At 40.3% G+C, this 21,959-nt stretch overlaps 1 protein-coding gene across 10 annotated transcripts; it reads left to right on the top strand.

Moving 5' to 3' along the window:
- Positions 1 to 828: 828 nt before the first annotated feature.
- On the top strand, positions 829 to 20,315 carry csde1 (cold shock domain containing E1, RNA-binding). 10 transcript variants are annotated; one of them, XM_008413172.2, is made up of 23 exons: positions 829 to 927; positions 3,458 to 4,109; positions 5,702 to 5,971; positions 7,792 to 7,980; positions 8,536 to 8,734; positions 8,823 to 8,932; positions 10,259 to 10,345; positions 10,429 to 10,526; positions 10,603 to 10,684; positions 10,972 to 11,100; positions 11,175 to 11,300; positions 11,398 to 11,613; positions 11,689 to 11,856; positions 11,940 to 12,104; positions 12,276 to 12,287; positions 13,681 to 13,788; positions 14,945 to 15,123; positions 15,202 to 15,314; positions 15,389 to 15,508; positions 15,594 to 15,772; positions 18,721 to 18,884; positions 18,992 to 19,124; positions 20,128 to 20,315. In XM_008413172.2, exons 3-23 carry the CDS (start codon positions 5,846 to 5,848, stop codon positions 20,173 to 20,175), a joined length of 2,751 nt encoding a protein of 916 aa, XP_008411394.2. In that variant the 5' UTR covers positions 829 to 927; positions 3,458 to 4,109; positions 5,702 to 5,845; the 3' UTR covers positions 20,176 to 20,315. The 10 variants fall into 10 exon arrangements, with proteins under 10 accessions (XP_008411394.2, XP_008411390.2, XP_008411397.2 ...); XM_008413168.2 differs by having other exon boundaries at positions 8,823 to 8,989; XM_008413175.2 differs by lacking the exon at positions 5,702 to 5,971 and having other exon boundaries at positions 8,823 to 8,989.
- Positions 20,316 to 21,959: the final 1,644 nt, after the last annotated feature.

The raw sequence follows: 21,959 nt of genomic DNA, 5'->3' as shown, positions 1-21,959 counted from the left end.
TTCAACCAAAAATCAACGATTCTAACTATTTTTCAACGTTGATTTAACATCATGTGCTATCTGGGAAMTTAGAGACTAGAGGTGGTTTCTCTGATACAGTTCTAAATTTATTTAAATCTTTCTTTCCAACTATGGCTGATTACAGATTTGACATTTCTGGGGAATTAAAGATCACATGTGAGGTTCCCCAAGGATATATTTATGAGTCACTTTTAATTTGGTTATTTGTGCATCGTCCTTGTTCAGAATATGGGGTAATTTAGCACATATGCCAGTTTCACACAACTCCGTCAATAAGTTTGACGGAGCTGTGTAATAAGCAAAGTTATTATTACAACCAAAGAACCAAAGTTTTTCACCTCATCAATTCATTTGATCAGCTGTGCGTTTGTTTAAAAACTACATTTTCTATTTTTATTTTACTGTGTTTATAGTTAAAACCTAATTATGTTCTCCAGTTAGCAATTTTTGAAAATTTCTTTGCCTCTTTGTGGTGCTACAAAAAAAAACTTGCCTCATCTTTTGACAAGATGTGTTCAAGCTAATGTCCATTCAAAAATAATGCTCTAATTCCCAGGGTCTAAGAAGAACATATGACAGAGAATTAAAATCAATTTGGGAATGGGAATTAGTTGTTTTTGTAAGTATTAAACTATGCCTAATCCCTATCCTATGACTCGTGCTTATAATAGAAAAAGCAACACGACTATTTCAATGTTTTTGACAAAGTAAATCGTTACCAACAAAACAACTGTGTCCTGTTTCCGTCCGCGTATTATCGCGGGACTTCAGAGCCAGCTGAGAAGGTTTTTCTATCGTTCCTGGAATCTGCTGTTGTCAAATATCGCGGGAGCCGCCTCCCTAATCACTACGTAATGTGCCGTGCTGCTTCTAGCGGCGCTGGTGACAGTGCTGAAAGCTGTTGGGGTAAGTTTTTGTTAATAATTCAATTTCGCTAAATTGTAAAATGTATTTTTGTAACGTAAAGTGGCGAATTTTCTTTTTATTATCCAACGAAGCTCTTGGAGTAAGCTTGGTGCCTGTCGTTTAACGTTAACGCAGGCGTCGGGCCTGGGCGGAGGCGCCTCGGCATAAATCGCACACAACGGGCCGGGGAGTACGGCAGCATGATGGAGCTAACTGAGGCTAGCCACTTAGCTCCAAGAACGACTCAGCTACATTGACCAACACTTGAATAAATAAGCTCGTAATGACTACAAAATGTCCACATAATATGTAAGAGATGTTATTTTTGTCAAACCGAAGTCAAATCCAACAGAAATACTCAAAACTGTCATAAACGTGTGCTCGAGCCTCGTACGAGCTTTCTTTGTTTTCCAGTCCTCGTGCCGTTAGCCTAGAGACCGTTTTGTTCTCTGCTCTCTGCCTGACGAAAACAAATACTTTAAATTTAATGGGCCACTGCTCGCACTACTCTGGAATTAAGTTTGATATAATCTCAGGCTGGTTTTGCTGTAGATTTTCCTTCTATTGAATGAATGTAGCCATGGCAGGTTTAGTGTAATTAAGAATCAAATAGATTCTATTGAACGTCTTATTTGTAAACCAGCATAGTTGATTTAGAAATAATTCACCATTAAGTTCCGAGTTACATTTTATTGCTAACCTTGAAACCACAAAGAGTAGAATATTATTTTTTGTAATATATTGTGGTTTTTCTGGTGACTTGTAACTAAAGTAGGGTAACCTAATGCATATGCCGCACACTGACCAAGTACACACATACTATTCCTCGTTGATTAAATTTCTCTTGGTGGGAAAGGCCTGGGACGTAATGGCTGTTTGTAAAGCGATATTCTAATCCTGTCATTAAGGCGACGAGAGTCATTAATGCTGTCTCTGTTGCTTTCTTGTACAGTTATCCGATGGGGAGTTAATCCCCGTGATTATAATGTTATGACACAACTCAGTTTAGTGTGTTTTTCAGTGGAACCTGTTGGCTTCGATTAGCCTGGATGTGACGTTTTCGATGGCGTTGCATACTGCAACGTGTTGGCTCAGGCCATGCCTTCTGTTCCAGCTGAGGGTAGCGGATTGTCAGGAAGTCACATGCCTGGCTCTGTCAGGGCGCCTGTCTTTCGGGCCTAGGAATAGTTCGAGGCCCTGGCCTTTCAATAACGGGGGTTGTATTGGTTTTCCTTCTACTTGTTTAATTATCAGGCCAAACTGTACTAACGCTGATGATCAGCCCTTTTCAGCTTGTCTGCTCACATATTTTCCCCCCTGCTTTTGCTTTGAGTACTTTTTCTCCAGGGCTGTTTTCACTGAAGTACCCTCTGTTCTCTGACCTTTAACACACTCGCAATTCATGACCAGATTAACTTATTTACTACTCTTTAGTCTTTAGTGTGTCTCATAGTGTAAGGTTAATGTAAATGGATGTTTTAAAAAATCCAACCGCCTGTGAGCTTCACATTAACCAGGTTGAAGCTTGTTATGACCTCACGTTGTAGCCTTTGGGATGTGGATCGGACCCGTTGCGACACAGGACACCATATCAAGTGTCCCTGGGGGGCCTGGGTGTTTACAAAGCAGTGTATTTAGGTCAACAAAATTCTCCATTCTCCCCTACCCCACTAGTTGGGTTTGAGTTACAAAATAAACCAGCCTTCACACATGTGTTCCCAGGATTTATTCTATTGGTTTCAAAATCCAATGGTTTTAATGGTAGATTGTATCCATAGTAGAAAAAGGAGTTTGGTCTAAAATGGAGCCATGAATGTCACCGCCCACAGCAAGTGGATCTTTTTGTTCTTCTCAATATGTTTGCTTCATGATATTGTGCACCTGTTGGATATCTGAGAATATTTTTCTTTTTACTGTAGCAGTTAATAATTGTATATTATCTAAAAGCCTTAGAAAACATGTGCTCACATGTGGCAAAACATGTGTTATGTTTTTGTTCAGGAAAAATGTGAAACTGCTGTTATCCAACATCAGAACAACATGAAGCAATTTCAGTATAAGTGAATAAAATTCACCATACTTGCATAAAGTCTGAAAAGAACATATGACATGATCTAATCACTTAAAAAAGGTAACTATTGTTCCTACAGTTTTTCTTGGCTGAAAATGTTATGACACAGCCCAGTTTTTCTACTTGTAAGCAAGGAAACGTGGCTTGCTTTTAGCTAACTGGCCAGCAGAGTTCAGGGGTATGTGAGGTGATGGTTGTACAGAGAAGACTGCAGTCGGCACTTTTTCTTGCATCTCATTAAAAAGATTGTAAAACATAGCAGCGATATGGATGAAAATTTAAGTAGTTTTCAAATCGTTCTCGTAACTCAAAAAAGTAATTTGTTGTCTTTTTGAAGTTCACGTCAGGTGTCTTGGAGTCTTCTTTTTTTCCTCTTCACATTAACCCTAGATGTTTACCTGGATGCATTGCATTTAGTTGTATCTCTAACCCAATCTTTTCTTTCCCCCTCCCCAACAGTATGAAGTGAAACCGAACTGAATTTTTGTACCATCCGCAACTGCTTCAAGTTCAGATCACAACTAAAGGAACTGAAGACAAACATCCCAGATTTAAAAAAAAGTTGCAACACTAAAGCCACGTGGGGGGAGAAAAGGATCACTTCAAGGATTTAAAAACACAAGAGAAACAAAAATCCTGAAACGACCAAAGAACACGCACATCAGCCCAACTGAAACGTGAAAGAGAAGCAATCCTATGCCCAAGCATATTCTAAGAAGAAAACTGATCTGAAACAAGAAGTTTGTGCCTACTCAACAGCTTTGACAAAGCACACGTCCCAACGCTGCTCCTAGCCCTCCTCATCCTAACTACGCCGCCGACTCGCCACTAAAGTGTAGAGTAGGCTCTCTGCTAGTACCCTCCCATAGTCTCCCCCGTCTCTCTACTCCGCATTTTTGTTCTCCGTAACTTTTCTAAGCAGTGTTATTGCAACTGCCTTTTGTGTGCTAGGTTTCTTTTTTCTTTTTTTTTACTTTATGCAACCACCTTGGTCTTGTGCCAGAAACCTGGTAGGAGCGTGCATGTGTTAAAGTGTGTGTATGTGTTTGTGTGTGTGAAGCTCTGCGAAGTCATCAAGATCCAGAGAAAAAAGATAAAAGAAACAGTAAAGGTGAGTCACAGTTACTATCACCACTGTTTAAAGTTGTATGCTTTTATTTGTTGTCATGCTAAGGGGATAGACCAGGAGTGGGCAACTCCAGGCCTTGAGGGCTGGTCTCCTACAACTTTTAGATGTGTCTCTACTTCAACACACCTGATTCAAATAATGAGGTCATTGGCAGGACTCTGAAGAACCTGACTGCACTGAGGAGGTGATTCAGCTGTTGGATTCAAGTGTGTTGCACCAGGGAGACATCTAAGAGTTGCAGGACACCGGCCCTCCAGGACCAGGATTGCCCACCCCTGGGATAGACTATCCACTACACACTGATAAAACACATGGCTCCTTTTTTGTTCCTCAAAAACTGTGAAATGGGTTTTTTCCCAACTTTTATTTTTTATTTTTTTTTGCTTCTTCTGATTTAATTTCTAAGAACTTCACTGATACATAATAAAGATAATATTAGTCCTTCCAGGATGTTGTAATGTTTAAATTTTTTGATTGTTGCGATCTAAAATTAATTGATTTTTGCGGCACCTTTTTCAAAAAGTTCTAGGTTTGATTTTCAGCATATAATTTTGAATAAAAGTTTAAACTGCTGCACATAGCCTTTCCCCTCAAAAAAAAGACGGAATTTTAACATGACTAATATTTGAACTGCAAATAACATTTTTAAGTACCTTCTTGAAATGTCACCGTTAATACAAATACAACCACGTCCTGAGGAGTTGTGGAAGTCCAAAAGAAGAACTCCATATTTGTCATTCAAGTTAACATGAACTGTATGCAAATCATACAGGACATCTCAAAATGGTTTTTGGAAGGAATAAAAGGAAACAAAAAGCAAATATTACAATTTAGTGTCCCATGCTTCCATCTTCCAGGTTTGTCTTTCAAGAGATGTTGTCATGAAGCATAAAGTTAAGTTGGAAGGGGCTAAGATGATTGGTCAAAATTCAGTCAAGTTGAGGTGATGGGTCAGATTTGCAGAAAAGTTACAATAACTGGTCAAAATGCATGCAGGTCAATGCAAAATTTGTGAAAGATTAGTGAATTAGCATTAATATTTATGGTTGTAACTTCCTGAGGGCCTATTTTATGGGGTTTTCTACCAACAGTAACGTCAGTAAGTGTGGTGTTGGTGTCCTGGTAGCAGTAAGGTGTGACTGGCTCACTGAACTGTAAATGATTTTGATGTGGTCACCAGGCTGTTTCTTGGCATCTCTACATGTGCTGTTTTTCCCCTGCCTCTAAATCATTTGGGATTTACTATTGAATCAGAAAATAAGTGAATCCTTGTTGATTTTTGGACTTTTATGCTTTCCAAGTTGAAGGAACATCAGGTTTTAGTTAGAAATGACCAGCTCCTCATTGCGTTTTCTTGTCTCAGTGACTTTTAAACTGTTTTTAAACTCTCTATAAATGAGACTAACTGGCCCGTCCAACCAGTTGCCCCCACTTCCGTTTGGAGGGTTGAATTTTTTTAATTTTCCTCACAATTCCCGGAGAGTCCACATCGTTGTTTTCCTTTCTGACTGACACTTGGCACACTGGCTGACCTTCCTCACCCATCATGTTTGTTCCTCTCTTCACCCTTGCAGACATCCAGCCGTGTATCACTGGGTGGTTACTTTACGGTTGTCCATTTAAAAAAAACAAACAAAACAAAAAAAAAAAAATCAAGCAGAAATTAAAACAAGTTCAGCAAGTGCTCAAGCAACTTTGGTTGAAGTTTATGGGAAAATATGGGCAGCCCCTGGAAAGGCTTTGTTGAGTTTACCTTGCCTGCGTCACCACCCACCGCATTTGTTAGTGCTGACCTGAGCAGCACCTCCCCTGTGGGACTCAGCCTGTCGCCATATGGCCGATCCGTAAGTTTCATCTTCCCGCCTCCTTCTACCGAGTCCCCCGCCCATCAAACGCCCTTCCACCCACCTTGCCCTGCATCTTTGCTGTGAATGGCCTAATCTTTCATTCTTTCCGGGCTCCCGAGACTAGCCTCTGCTCAGTTGCATTGTTGCAGGGTGAGGGGTGTGTCGGTGAATAACTGAAGGATTTAAAAAAAAATTTTCCTCACAATTCCTGGAGAGTCTTTATTTTTTTTTTTTAATTTTCCACTTATGTTTTTACTTTGCAGCACAGTCTCAAGACATTTGGAGCAAATCATGTTTTGATTGCATTCACCTGCTGTTTTTAAAAAAAAAAAATAAAACAATAAAATTGGAGAAATGTTGCGTGAAGTGCCCACCCATCACTAAAACCCTGTGTGTTCTGATTTCCAAATGAAAACATAACAAAATATTTAAATCTCCTCTGAGAGTAAACTGATGCTTATCGCGATAAACCAGAACATGATCTAAAAGAGGCTTTTCTGGGATTCCCCTTCATTACCCATAATCCATCACCAGCTGTGTTCACTAGATGCACCACTGTTTGAACTGTCTGTTTTGACTCCTCATCTTCAGTAGTTTTTGTTTTTTATATTAATTGGCAGCAATGCACTTAGACCATTTTATCATAACTGGTTGTGTCAAGTTTTCCTTTGCTTTCTCTGTGAACTGTTAAACATTGTTATTGTCATGGCTATTGGTGCTAAACATTTCTTTAATCGAAGGTTATCATGGTTGCAGATTCGTTCTTTGATTTTTAGACTATGGTGTTTCTAAACACGTGGTTTTAATTTTTACAAACAACTCTGAAAGAACTGTCTGAAATCTTTAACTGAGCGTCTTAAAATCTAAAATCAGGAAATTGGTGAGAAGTGAAACTGTGGAATAAACTTTTGACATTAAAGGGATAGTCTTGAATTTTTTTTTATCGAAGTTTTGTATTGTAGATGGATGATGTGTGTGTGTGTGTGTGTATATATATATATATATATATATATAATATGAGTTTGTAGAATAGTAAATGGAATAGTGAAAGGCTACTATCCAGAGGGGTAGATGTAAGCTTATTCTACTTTTTTCTAGTTATTACCTGAACTATTTATACTATTAATGAAATAAAATAACCAAAGTCAATCCTGGAAACCAAATGGAAATGATCGATATTAACTATTTAAAAATGTCAACTTCCACATTTGTCTTTTTCTCAGTTAAAAGTTTGAGTTATGTTGAAGTTACATTGACCAACTGTCGATCCACGTGATTGGCTTATTGTGGGTTTAATGGGGTAAATTCTGGTGCAAACCTGGAAAAACAAGTGAGACTGTTGCATAATCCAAAAGTTTACTTTTCTCTTGGCCAATTTACAGCAGAGCGATGAGTCACGGCTCATGATCGACCCACCTGGCGGATCGATCAACATTCATGTTGCTATGTTAGAGTAGCAACATGAACGTTTTGTGTTTGACTTGGGGAAAATGCCAAGAAAACCGGAGACTAATTTATTGACTATTAATATCTGTTCATATTGTAATGTGTCCTACAAGTGTGAACATTTCCAGTTTGTTTAAAATGGCTTAAATGTGTCATTGCAGCCTACCACGTCCGAGGATTTGACTCTTTCCCAGTGGGGATGTTGTGACATTTTTCTACTACAGGATTCATTCATAGAACCTCATTTGAAAAAAGTTGAACTATCCCTTTAAGACATTTTTTTCTTTTTCTTTTTAAACATAACTGACGGCCAGTAATTGCAGGTAAATTGTGAATAAGCAACATGCATAAAGCTTTTCCTTTCCCAACAGCGTGTTGCGGCTCTATCCCCTGTGTCAGAAATGGAAAGGGGCTCCTCTGAACCCCCTGTTGCCCGCAGCGGTGGCTCGGCCCCCGATTCCTCCACCGCTCCCATGCCCATACCCCGCTCCTCCTCTGTCTCTTGCCACCCTCACCCTGGAAGTAAAAAGTACAAGCGGACTCCTTTGTATCAGAGATCAGTAAGGGGAAATGATGAGCAGTGGCCATGTTGGCTGAGCTGCTCTGCTGTTACATCGCCTTTGCTAACAGCATGGCGTGTAGATGTTAGCAGAATTTAAACAATTAACCAGGGTGTTGGAAGTTTTTGAAGATTTTTTTTTACATAAAGTTCTAGTATATTCACTGACGTTGGTGGTTAGATGAATCGTTTGACCCAGCAGCTGCATGCAACTACTCAGTCTGTGCTTGGATGTTTTAGTTGGTAGTCATTTGAGTGAATTTCTGTTATTTTTTTTATTTTTTTGCATGATAAAATTGAGAATATTCGCAAGGTGTTGGATATTGTTGTGTGTTGTCAGCTATATTGACATTATTTTTCCCCCAGAAGGTTCTAATATATTTTTATTTTAATGTTTTTCTCACCATATACTCTAAATCTTGTTGTTGCATGTTTTTTCTTTTAAAGTTTTGCATCAAAAACTGCATTAATTTGCTTTTTCCACTCCTGTTCTGTGTTTGGAAATGCTTTGCACTGATGCCTTCCAAATGCATTTACCAGTTTGTTCTCATTTCAGATGAGTTTTGACCCAGGCATGCTTCATAACAACGGACACACCGCATATGCCAACGGCTCAGGGCCTGGCATCAGAGAAACCGGTGTGGTGGAGAAGCTGTTGACTTCCTATGGATTCATCCAGTGCTCAGAGCGCCAGGCTCGTCTTTTCTTCCATTGCTCCCAGTATAATGGGAACCTGCAGGAGCTTAAAATAGGAGGTGAGATGCCTGGGAAGAACAAAATCAAAGCCTCTGTTGCTTCTTTGAATCTTTCTAAAGTTTTGTCTGCTTTTTCTTCTTCTCTCAGATGATGTAGAGTTTGAGGTGTCCTCTGACAGGCGCACTGGCAAGCCCATAGCAGTGAAGCTGCTTAAGATAAAGCCAGAGGTGCTGCCAGAGGAGCGCATCTCGGGCCAGGTGGGGCCAGACCTGCACGCCTATCCCTTTACTGTGCTGCATGGTTATATTCATCCAGTTAAGAGCACCGTTTTATTTTTGGTTGTCATTTGTCTGTCGGCTTTACTGAAAAAATCAGTTGTTTTTCTGTTTCCCCTCTCTTCAAACATATGGGTGACTTTTTTTTCCCCCGTACGTTTACATGACTTGAATTTCTCTCTCTGTCATTTTGCTTTAGGGATGTCCTGATCCATCTGACTTTAGTATACCCAACTAAATTCAAATCCTGATGAATTTAGCTTTTTGAAAGTTAGATTTTTCTCTCTGCTACAACTCTGTAGTACATGCTGCCATTTTTGCCTTTTTTGTTTCTTTTTAGGTTTTCTGTTTAAACAGTTAGCAAAAATGTATTACAGATTGTTGTTTTTTTTGAGTTATAAGACAAAAACTCAAACTTTTTTGTTTTTTGTCTTTAAAAAACTCAAAACCTTTTTGAATTGTCATGTGTGCTTATAAATTACTCTAGATTTATTGACACTGACCATAAAATTGCCCAATGTGGAATTGCAAGAATAAATTTTCTTTAATGGAAACGCAACAATTTTGAAAAGAAACAAACCCCTCAGGTTTTTGAAAAAGTTCTTGCACCAGGATGAGGTGACTATTCACCTCATCCTGTTGTATTTTGCCAAACTGCAGTGGAAACATTGTTTCACATCACATCAGTCATGTGATCAACTGCATGTTACTACTGGTAGAAAAAAACGGAACAAGACGACAGGAAGTGGCAGGAGGAACATGGCACAGTAATTTTATTTTGACAAACTAAATCACATGTGATTTTAATTGCATTTATTTATGCAAACACTGAAATTGCAGAATATCAAAGTTTTATGCATATTTGTAATGGAAACTGATATTGAGGGGTATTTTGGACTAAAGGTTCTGACTGGGACATCCCTACTTTGCACACCTGATTGCTGAAGGTTATTGCATGAACTGAACAATGAATGGATCAATGTCTCTGGGAGTGATCTTTTTAGTGTCTTAGTCTAAACTCAAATGCATATAAAATTTGACCCATTGGGCAATCAGTTGCTCAGATTTGGTTAATTATCAAATTCAGGGTTCAGAGTGCTTCGTCAAAGCATCTAAACATTTATCAACTCATGGATTCAGACATGAACATCCAAAACACATTGAGCTACACACAGTTAAGTTCATTCTAATAACTTTTCTCACAAATTGACTCATCATTACATGTGGGATGTGATCTGATGATTTTTGCTGTGATTTGCAAAGCAGTGTGTGTTGGCCTACACCTGAAATATTCCCCCTTTCTTGCAGGTCGTCTCATCTGTCCCACTGAACTTGGATGGGAAGGCCGCTCCGGGCCAGGTTCCCACTGGGAGTGTTTGTTATGAAAGAAATGGAGTAAGCAAAGAAACACTTACTTTATTATTATTATTTTAGTTGTTTTCCAAACCCCCTTTAATGCTGTTGGATGTTGACTGCAGGAGGTTTTTTATCTGACCTATACTCCTGATGATGTGGAGGGGAATGTCCCTTTGGAGACGGGCGACAAAGTCAGCTTTTACATGGAGACAAACAAGCAGTACGTTTTAATATGAATTTAGGAGATAATCGTGGCTTGGACTTGATTTCATAGTAACAGCCTGTTTGTGTTTTAGTACTGGTGCAGTGAGCGCTCGCAATGTTCAGCTTGTGAAGAAAAAGCAGGCGAGGTGCCAGGGTGTGGTATGTGCTACAAAGGTAAGTGTTGCTTTATAACAATGATGTATAATGCTGCAAAAGTATTTGATTCAAATCTCAGTGTACTTTATTGGCATTTTATGCAGTGGAATCGTACGAACTCTCCTTTTCTTCCACTTCAAAGTTCTACATGAATGTAACATTGTGGGCGTCTGGCTAATGAAATCCCAGTCATGTGCATTAAAGGTTGTTGTTGCAACCTAATAAAAGTTTAGAGTGTGAATACCTTTTAATTCTACTACTTTTGGAATCATTGTAAGTATCAACGTTGTATTTTTGTCATTCAGGAGGCTTTTGGGTTCATTGAGAGGGCAGATGTGGTGAAGGAGATCTTTTTTCACTACAGCGAGTTTAAGGGCGACCTGGAGGCTCTTCAGGCTGGAGATGATGTGGAATTCACCATCAAAGACAGAAACGTGAGCTGCTTTTTCTGAATAAAACATGAATCTGTGCTGCTGAATGTCCACCTGACCGATTCCTGTTCCCACAGGGCAAGGAAGTAGCTACGGACGTGCGCCTGCTCCCTCAGGGGACCGTCATCTTTGAAGACATAAGCATTGAGCAATTCGAAGGCACTGTTGTTAAAGTTATTCCCAAGGTTCCCACGAAAAATCAGGTGAGTAGAATACTGATACAGAGCATTTTAAAAGGAAACCAAAGAGAATAGAAATGTATAAACTGGACATGCTAACAAGTCCTTTCTGTTCCTGTAGAGTGACCCTCTGCCTGGGCGCATCAGTACGAGGATTGGTTTCTCTGAGAAGGAGCTTCCTTTTGGAGAGAAGGACACAAAGTCTAAGGTGACTCTTTTGGAGGGAGACCACATTCAGTTTAACATCTCCACTGACCGCAGAGACAAACTAGAGAGGGCTACAAACATCGAAATCCTCCCAGACACCTTCAACCTGACCAAGGAGACCCGTGAAATGGTTTGAGTTTTATTTTCTTCTGACCTTTTGTTCATCAAGCAGAGTGTCTGATCCTCAACCCTCGCTCTCCCTCAGGGCGTGATTGCAGCCATACGCGACGGCTTTGGCTTCATAAAGTGCGTGGATCGAGATGCCCGAATGTTCTTCCACTTCAGCGAGGTCCTGGAGGAAAGCCAACTGCACATCTCGGATGAAGTGGAGTTCACTGTTGTGCCTGTAGGTTCTGTTAAGCTTTTCACAAAAGTATGTATTACCTGAAACTGGTTAAAGCGAGTATATTCTGATTTGTTTGTCACTTACCAAACTGAAGGAAATGTCGTTGGCAGGATATGCTGTCTGCTCAGAGAAACCATGCGGTTCGCATTAAGAAGCTTCCCAAAGGGACGGTGTCCTTCCACACTCAGTCTGAGCAGCGGTTTGTGGGCGTCGTGGAGAAGGAAGTCGTGTCGGCCTCCAACAAGAACGCGAGCCCCACCAAGGGAAAGGAGAAGGTACGTTTTTGCACTGACGAGGAGTATCTTCCCCAAACCTGCCCTACTTGTTTTCCAACCATTGTTGTAGTTTTTCGTCCCTCTTCGCCACCTCCTCTCAGTTTTTAGTTCTAATGCTGGTCTTTGTTTTCTCCCTCAATGACCTCCCCCTGCTCATGCTTCTTTGGTTAGAAAAAAGACAAGGTAGGACCGGCATGAAGCCACTTGTTTTAGAGAGAAACTAACATTTAGCATAAAGAATGCCTTAGTTTTGTGTATGAGTTGACCAGTCTTAATTATAAAAGTTTTTGCCTTATAAGGCATGCTGTCTAATAGTTTACAGTTTCTCTGATTTTTTTTTTAAAATTTTTTTTAAAATTTATTTATTTATTTTTATTTAAGGGGAAAGTTGTAGAAAAGGTTTGTGTTCAAACCTCAGGCCTTTTCATATCTTTGTTTATAGTCGGCAGCATGGTATTGCATCACCTAGTCCATCTGTGCAATTAAAATCAAACGGCAATTTCTGCAAGAATTAAAAAAATGGCGGCTGTGGGTGATGAGATGCTGGGCGATGTAGCTTAAAAAATTATTTATTTTTTCCTTTAAAAAATTACAAGTGGCAGAAAATATTTTTTAAAAGTGTCTTTTATTTCAATCATCTCCCCTGTGAGTTGATCTAAATTCAAAGTTGAAATAAACAGAAGCTGTAAAATGTTCTTGTCAAACAAGATGGTAGTTCTTGGCCATAATGACATCAGTATGAACTATGGAAACACAAGGAATCCACTGGAGAAAAATAATATTTTCCAAGAATTAAATTTTCAAAAACTGAAGTTAAATAAAATGTTATTAAATTGTTCGTTTATTTCAGTAACTCAATTGATTAAGTGAAACACATTGATAACACATAATGAAGTTATTATGTTTAGTTTTTTAGCTTACAGCAATTGAAAAGGCATTTGAAATCAATAAAACAATTTTAATTCGGAGGGCTTGTTTAATACCTTCTTTTAATCTGACACAATGGCTTTATTAAAATATGATTGCATCCATCTTACCAACATTTTCTTTTTACACAAACATATTGTGTAATGCTCATATTTGAGGACTTTACATAAACTCTGGCTCCATATTTCTGCCGTGTCGCCTTCCCATCTTGGCAGCTGTCTCCAATATGGCTAAACTTTCCATGTTTCAAAATAACTCGAAGAAAATATGAACATCAACACGGGCATAAGAAGTTGATGATCTGAGTAATCTGCTCGTTTTCTTTTAGAATTGGAATAGTTTGTGTTGTAATGGCAGTAGCTAAACCTTAATTATGCAGCCCTATGCTGTAGACCCTAACCACAAGCTGATGCTAACAGCCACAGCTGCTATAGAATAATATAACGCACACTCTAGCTGTGCTCATGCTTTCATAGACTGTTTTCACTTTTTTGTCATGAAATTTTACTGGTTTAGTTGTTGTTTTTCAGACATTTCCATCTTCCACCTCCCTTGTGAGGAACTTGTCTTTCATCCTTTGATTCGGTTCTCAGGTATTGCACATATTTGAAGGAACAGTAATGAGTGCAGTATGCTCTCCTGTCTGTAGGAAGCTGAAGAGGGAGTGATTGCCTATGAAGACTGTGGTGTGAAGCTCACTGTGCCATATCATGTCAAAGACCTGGAGGGAGGAAGTTTCCCTCAAGCTGGAGACAAGGTAATATTAATGAGGCTTGGTGTAAAATTAAATGCAAATTGTTTTAACGACTCGTCTTTATTTTATGCAATATTCAAAATTTATAAAAAGATACAAATAAATAACTCTTTTAAATGATAAAAATTGTATTGCCTAAATGCAATAACGACATATTTTAGTGAATGTTTGATCATTTGTAGCACAGCATGGAGCTAAAACTACATTCCTAACACGAACATGTGAAAAGCTCAGGCCTTTCTGTTGTAAGGCAGATCTCCGTCCGTCCATTTGTCTTCTAACAAATGGACCAGCTCTACTAAGCTGTTGCAAGGCAACAGCTCTACCAACTGCACCCTTGTTCCTTAGTGGGGTCAGGAGGGTTGCTGGTGCCAATCTCCAGCTAATGTTCCGGGCGAGAGGCGGGGTCACCCTGGACAGGTCGCCAGTCTGTTGCAGTGCAACACAGAGACACACAGGACAAACAACCATTCGYGCACACACACACCCACCCCAACCCCCACACACCTAGGGACAATTTAGAGATACCAGTTAACCTGACATTCATGTTTTTGGACTGTGGGAGGAAACCAGAGCCGGAGTACCTGGAGAAAACCCACCATGCACAGTGAGAACATGCAAACTCCATGCAGAAAAACCCTGGGCTGGGAATCGAACCAGAACCTTCTTGCTGCAAGGCAACAGCTCTACCAACTGCACCACTGTGCAGCACACAGTGGTGCAAGGCAGATCTGTTGATTGATTTTTTTTTTATTTTTTTTTTCCCCCAAATTTACCAATTAATAATTTCACTGACCAAGGTGATTTTAGGAGATTTTTACCAGGCTTTATCTTTGAACCAGGTGAAGCTAAAACTATACCACTTGAGTTCTGGGTAGAATACATTTAACCCCCCCCCCCCGACCCCCGTCTTAAATGCAAAATGTATTTAAAAAAATTTACAGTTTTGGTTTAATTACTGTTCTGAGTGTATTGTTCTTTCAGCAAATGGCCTATTTTTTATTCGGGATGCTCCAGTTAACAATTATTTCAATAATTAATGATTAATCAGCCCTAGTTGTGCCTGAAGTTGTAAACTGAAAGCTAATTCATCATAAGTCTACTCGTACTTGAATGAAAACCTCTAAAAAGTTTCTGTGATGAACTGTTTGTCCACTAGGTGGAGTTCTGCATCAATGAAATGAAGCGAACGGGCCATCAGAGTGCAGTGTCCATCAGGGTTCTCAACCGCAACGCCTCCAGCTCCAGACGACTGCACGGATTCGTTGCTGCACTGAAGGATAACTTTGGCTTCATCGAGACAGCAAACCATGACCAGGAAGTTTTCTTTCACTACAGGTAGAGTAGCTCTGGGTGGAGTCATTGGTTGGGGGTGAACATGTGGAAAGTGCCGCCATGTTTTGGTTTTTCTTTCAGTGAAATGTGTGGGGATGTGGATAATTTGGAGCTGGGTGACACGGTGGAATATACTCTCTCTAAGGGGAAAGGAAACAAAGTTAGTGCTGAAAAGGTTACCAAGGTGGCTGCAGGTAAGGGAGGATGACTTGTTTTTATTCATTTTAATATTGGTTGTCTTTTATATTGTAAATTTATCTTTGTTTAGTGAATGGTACTGGTGACGATGTTGGTGCATCTGTGTTGGCGGGAAAAATCATCCGTCCCATCCGCAGCGTGGATCCCTCCCAGACTGAATATCAAGGACTCATTGAAGTGACTGAGGAAGGTCTGTGTCGCGTCGGCAGCAGCACAGCTACAACCTGCAAACACATCCAGTCAGGTTAACATGAGTAAGTTTGGTTTGTTCCCAGGTGAAGACAAGGGGCAGAACTATCCCTTTGGAATCATGGGGATGACGAAGAAGGCAGACTGCCTGCAGAAGGGGGAACATGTTAAGTTCCAAGTTTGCACAGTCACCCAGACTGGCCAGAAGATGGCGTGCAATGTTGTTCCTCAGCGCAGAGCTCCAGTGGAGTGTGTCAAGGACCAGGTAGAGTTCACCAGACAGGAGTGACCTTGCATGCTGGATTTTACAGTGCTGCTTAGGATGTAGGGCTACAGGAAAACTGAGCTTCAGGCCTGTCACAATGTAAAACTTAGTGGATGATACACTGCCTTGTAAATTATTCTAATATATCATAATATTTAAGCTTTGAGACCATTTTCAAGTATAATCATAATGGCATAATAATGTAAGTTTGCCCTGTCAAAGGCCAGTAAACTTTAATTTAGTAAATTCTTGTCACTGGAGCACATTTTAAATAAAGTAACCAAAGCAACAATAACTAAAATGGATTATGACGTCTGTGCAACCAAAGTTACATTTTAAAAAATATTTTACTTAGACAGAGAAAACGGGTAAAAGTGGCAGGTAGTGCAAACCAGCTGCTTTATACTGGGCGTTTTCTCAATAAGCTTGTTTTTCAACGATACCGAAGGGGAGTATCTCTTTGACTATTAAGGTCCAAATGGAAAATAATTTATCATGTGATTAATTCATTGATTATTATGGCAGGCCTAGTTAATTGCAATCCTACTTTTTTGACAGCTTTTAACTTTTACTTTAACTTGTATTTTCCTGCATATGAATAGAGCCTTCTGCCTGTAAAAAGGACAAAAATTCAAAAAGCTGCATTTTCGCATTCAGTTTTCAAATTATAGCAACATTTAACTCTTAAGACAGGGTTTCTGCGCAGTAGTAAAAGGTTATAAATTAAATGAGCTCAAATTAAGGCCAGTAAAAAGTAGCAAGAAGTAATTGAAGGTAGTAAAAGGTAGTACATTTTTTATCATCCCTTCAAAATATTAAAAATTTTCCATTGATGCCCACTTACTGTTTTAAGTTCGTTTTACTAAAATCTGTATAAAAAATTATAAGTACCGTACTGGCAGGACTTGAGCCGTCACTGATAGACTCCAAGCTGCTGTGAGCATTTGTTGTGTTGGATCCGCCTAATGTGTTGAGACTAGCTAGTCATATTTTCGCCATGGGAAAATATAAGTGTTCACAACTTTGGCTTGATGATTGGGGATTCAAAGACTAGGAATGACCAAAAGGCATTTTGTAAAGTATGCAGGAAAAAAATCTAAATTTGACCTGGAACGATGTGATGGTGATCAAATCACACCGACCAGAGCATCCACCAATCATCAGCAGCAGATTCCTGCGTGGGTTGAGGCTCCACCGTGGAGCAGATCCTCGTTTCGTTTTTTGGTGCTAAACGAAGCGATGCAACTGCAAACTCAAGCTCAACTATGAGCTAAAGTTTTACCAGTGACTCAACGGGAGCTGCAGACAGGCAGCGGATCTTACTGACTCTAAAGCTGGTGCTCAGAGCTGAGCAGCTCTGAACACCGCAGCAACTAAAGTAAGTTAAATAACACCAACTGCACCGTTAACAACAGATTGCAGTGTGAAGATACTCAAGTGAAAATTCTGCAGCAATTGTAGGACAGTGGTAGGACTTTTACGTGCAAGTTTATCATTCATTATTAGCTGATGCCATTTAGATACGTTTCATGGTGTTGTTCACATCCTGACATTTCACAAAGGCAGAAAGATGATTCTTTTCCTTGCCATCCGTAGCAGCGCTGCTGCGGTAGAACGATTCTGTTAAATGAAACCTTAATTTAGAGCAGTGTGCCACAGCAAAAGGAAAATAACTCTGAAAAATCACCAGAGAGCAACTCAAAACCACTCGTATCTCCGACCTCCCCTTCACTTTCAGTGTTGGCTAGCTACACGCAGACTTGTTGCCATAGCAACAAACGGCTCCACTATATGTATGAAAATTCAACACCATAAAACCCGCAAACGTTTCCCACACAAAGGGCAACACATTCAGTCCTCAACGGTTTCATGTTTTCAGGCTTGATGTTTATTTTGGGATTATAAAAAGATCATCTGAACACAGCGGTGGTTGATTAGCTTATGTACTCAACAGCTGCTCTAATTGTAATAATGATCCGACAGAGTTGGTGTGTTGGTCACCGAAAAACTTAATTTTCTCTGCACATGGACGTTTGTTTATTTAAAATTTTCAATGACCTGTGAAACATGATACCCTTGAACCTTGTAATTGAGTTGTCCTAATGTTGTCAATTAGTAGCAAACTAACATTCTATTGAGAATAAAACATTGGCTTGTGAAATTGGAATGTCATTGCATTTTACTGATATTCTTCAAAAAAACCAAATATCCCAAGTCTTAAGGATTTAGGATAAGCCCTGAAAATGGTGCTTTCCGTTTTTAACATTCAAGGTTTTGGTCAAGATAAAGTCTGTTAGACCTTCAAGTAAGTGGGATAAAGTTTTCTTACATGAGCGGTGATCTTGCATGCAGCTTTCTCGCAGATCATAGATTATCAGTCTATAAAAAGTTTGACCTGCCGATTTTGATTTTAGCCAGTGCCATTTTTTTTATTGAAATGTCGCCAAATATAGGAAGAAAGTCTCTGAGTTGGTAACAGTTGGGTCACTATTGATAACTACAAGCTTGCAGACATGACCTTGTAGGCTAGTCCATCAGTCAAATCTCTCACTGCAGAGCAGGAGAGGAAAGTGGCTGATTTTTAGACCTTTGCTGAAGTAGAAAAGATCAGAGGATGAGATCAGCTTTATGTAAATATTGGCCGATCGCAGATTTCTCAAAATTGAGAAAATCCGCGTGAAATTGGCTCAATTTTGTGTTGGTAGTAAAAAATATTGTAGAGGTACTAAAAACTAGTAAATTCAACTCTGTGATTCCTGTATAAACCCTTTAAGAGCACATCTGCTCTGTCTTCAGTTTTCAGTATAAACCCAAAAATATCTTTCTGAGCACATCATATATTTAGTGACAGGTTTTAAAACAGAAGTCACACCAGCTGTGATTTGATCCCTGTGATGATGCAGAGGAACGGATTGAAAATGAATGCCTGTTCACCTGGCTCCCCTCAGTTTGGCTTCATTACGTACGAGGTCGGAGAGAGCAAGAAGCTGTTCTTCCACGTGAAAGAAGTGCAGGACGGCGTGGAGCTCCAGATCGGAGACGAGGTGGAGTTTTCAGTCGTCTTCAATCAACGCACTGGAAAATGTAGTGCCTGCAATGTACGCAGAGTTAGGTGAGAACCTGCTGTTAGACGCAGAGCCTTCCTGAAATGTAGGGCATGTTAAAAATGAACTTAAGCTGAAACAATTGACTCTGACTGACGTGTGTGTGATGTCACAGTGAGGGACCCAAACCGGTGGCCACGCCACGTCCCGACCGYCTGGTGAACCGATTGAAGAGCATCACTCTGGATGACGCCAGCGCTCCTCGTCTGGTCATCCTACGGCAGCCTCGGGGTCCCGACAATTCAAAGGTACACTGCACCTTTTCACTTTGATACAATGCTCGTTGGAGTTTTCTTCATTTCAGTTTTAGGGACAGTGAATATTAATCTACATTCCAATGTAGATTAATATTCATATTTACAGTGCACGGCAGAGTAAATATGCAGAAGATGGCTACGTTTTATCCTAAGTAGAACAAATAACCTCACTATGCAATTCACAGAACACAGCACACATAGTTCTACTAAAAGTAAAAACAAACTCAACAAAAAACATTTATATAAGAAATAACTAATGGACATAAACAGTATAAAAACAGATTCAGGTTTATTCAACTCCCAAGGGGCAATTAATGTTACAGAAAGTACATGCATACAAAAAAGACATAAAAACTAAAGTAAAGTGAGGGACAATACAGTGTTCCAAACCATCAAATACCAGAAAATTATTAGCTGCTACAAGCAGTGACAGATATGATGAATGGGTGAATCACTGGTTTGCACCATTTAAAAGGTGCCTGGTTTCCATTGTTTCTGGTAGTTTGTTCCATGAATATGTGAGTGTAACAGACGCCACCTTCTGGCTAAACTGTGTTCTGCACCTCAATGTTGCTGTCTCTTCTGGTTTGTGCTCTGATTTTTATTTTATCTAAATGAAATTACTAAAAATGAATCTTTGAAAAATAATAGTCATTATGATTATATTAGATAAGAATTTAGGTTTAAAATGCATACTAATGATTTTACAATAATGAAACTGGTTTCAAAGGTTTTTCTTGTCCTCTTGTAGAGACATGATGGGTTTGAATTGCAGTAGTTATGTGGTCAGGTTGTATAACAGTATGATGGAAAAAAATATTGCTTGCATATTAACTCCAGCTATGTGGTGAGAAAAGATATTGTATAACGGAAGTTTGCTAAAAATGAATTTTATGACATTTGACATTTTCTTACTGTGATTTTTAAAAGTCAGATATGAGTCAAAGATATTCTCGTTGAAACAAATTGATAAAATTTTCTCCGTGTTGTGCAGGGCTTCAGCGTGGAGCGGAAGACTCGACAGCCTGGAGTCATTGACTGAGCAATACGCAGCCAGCCCCATCAGGCCTTGGAGGGATGCAGTCTCCGAGGGAAACAGCAGGGGGCAATAAGGGGAAACCGATCTGACATACTGCTTGTGAACTAACTCATCCATGAAATATAACACGCGCATGCAACAAGTGGCATGTGTAATCCTTTGCCCTCACCTGTAAGGGAACGTCCCCTCCTCCCCTCATCCCCTCCATGATTGTCTCTGGGTTCAGTGTGTGTGTGTGTGTGTGTGTGTGTGTGTGTGTGTGTGTGTGTGTGTGTGTGTGTGTGTGTGTGTGTGTGTGTGTGAGCAGCTGCAGCGTTATCGGAGTGAACCACCGCGCCCTTCCTCCTCCTCCTCTTCCTCACACTGTGGCACTAATAAAACCAGGAGCTGCCTTGCTGAAGGGCAGCTGGGGCTCTTCTTCTTCCTCCTCTTCCTCATCTTCCTCCTCCGGTTTGGTGAACCTCAGAGAGGAAACCTGTTGGGTTCTGCAGCAGAACCAGAACTTTTCTCTGCTGTCGGGTTTGGTCCGGACTGTTCCCGGTGCATCTGGGAATCGATCCGGTTTCTGATCCGGTTCTGGATCTGCAGGTTGGATATCAGGTTTAAACTGATATCAGAGAATCCTGGAGGTTATTAGAGGTAAATATTATGACCAACTCCCTGGGTGACCTTTAACCTCCCGGTCCTGTTGGCCTTCGTCAGGAGGAAGACTCCAACTGGCCTGATGCTCCACTGACATGTGAACCATCCAGTCACAGCCCTGATCAGGACACAATCGATTAGTCACCTTTAATCGATTATTGGAATCAGCAGCTGATTCAACCAGTTATCTGGAGAAAAGAGACGAAAGAACATTAAACCTGCTGACCAGACGGTTGGTTGGATGGATGGATGGTGGTTGGATGGATGGATGGATGGATGGTGGTTGGATGGATGGATGGATGGTGGTTGGATGGATGGATGGATGGATGGATGGATGGATGGATGGATGGTGGTTTAATGGATGGTGGTTGGATGGATGGATGGATGGATGGTGGTTGGATGGATGGATGGATGGTGGTTGGATGGATGGATGGATGGATGGATGGTGGTTGGATGGATGATGGTTGGATGGATGATGGATGATGGATGGATGGTGGTCGGATGGATGGATGGTGGTTGGATGGATGATGGTTGGATGGATGGATGGTGGTTGGATGGATGGATGGATGGCCCGGTCCAGTCCGGGCCATCCCGGACTGGATGGTAGATGGATGATGGTTGGATGGATGATGGTTGGATGGATGGATGGATGATGGTTGGATGGATGGATCCATGGATGGTGGATGATGGATGGTGGTTGGATGGATGGATGGATGGATGTTGGATGGATGATGGATGATGGATGGTGGATGATGGATGNNNGTGTGTGTGTGTGTGTGTGTGTGTGTGTGTGTGTGTGTGTGAGAGAGAGAGATGTAATCTAGAAGAGATTAATGTCAATTGGAGGTATTTGTTCCTAAGGGGCCTTGTCCCTCTAAGTCCGTTTGACAACTGACTGCGTGGCTGTCCGCGTACCGATCTTTTTCAAGTCCGCTCCGTCTGGAATTCTGCACCTGTAATCGGTCCATTGGTCTGTCTGGGTAAGATGAGTTTTTTTTTTTTTTTTATTGCTGGCATGTCTTTAAACCTCTGCTTCGTTTCTGTTCCTCATCGCTCCTTTACGTACTGGAAAACTTGATTACCAAGTTTTCTCCAGTCTACTTTTTTCCTACAAAACGCTTAAAGCAATGGTTTCCTCCATAAGG

This window comes from Poecilia reticulata, linkage group LG7, assembly GCF_000633615.1.
Source record: "Poecilia reticulata strain Guanapo linkage group LG7, Guppy_female_1.0+MT, whole genome shotgun sequence".
Taxonomy (NCBI): domain Eukaryota; kingdom Metazoa; phylum Chordata; class Actinopteri; order Cyprinodontiformes; family Poeciliidae; genus Poecilia; species Poecilia reticulata.
Note: the sequence above shows the minus strand (reverse complement) of the source record. Positions and strands in the feature narration are given on the sequence as shown.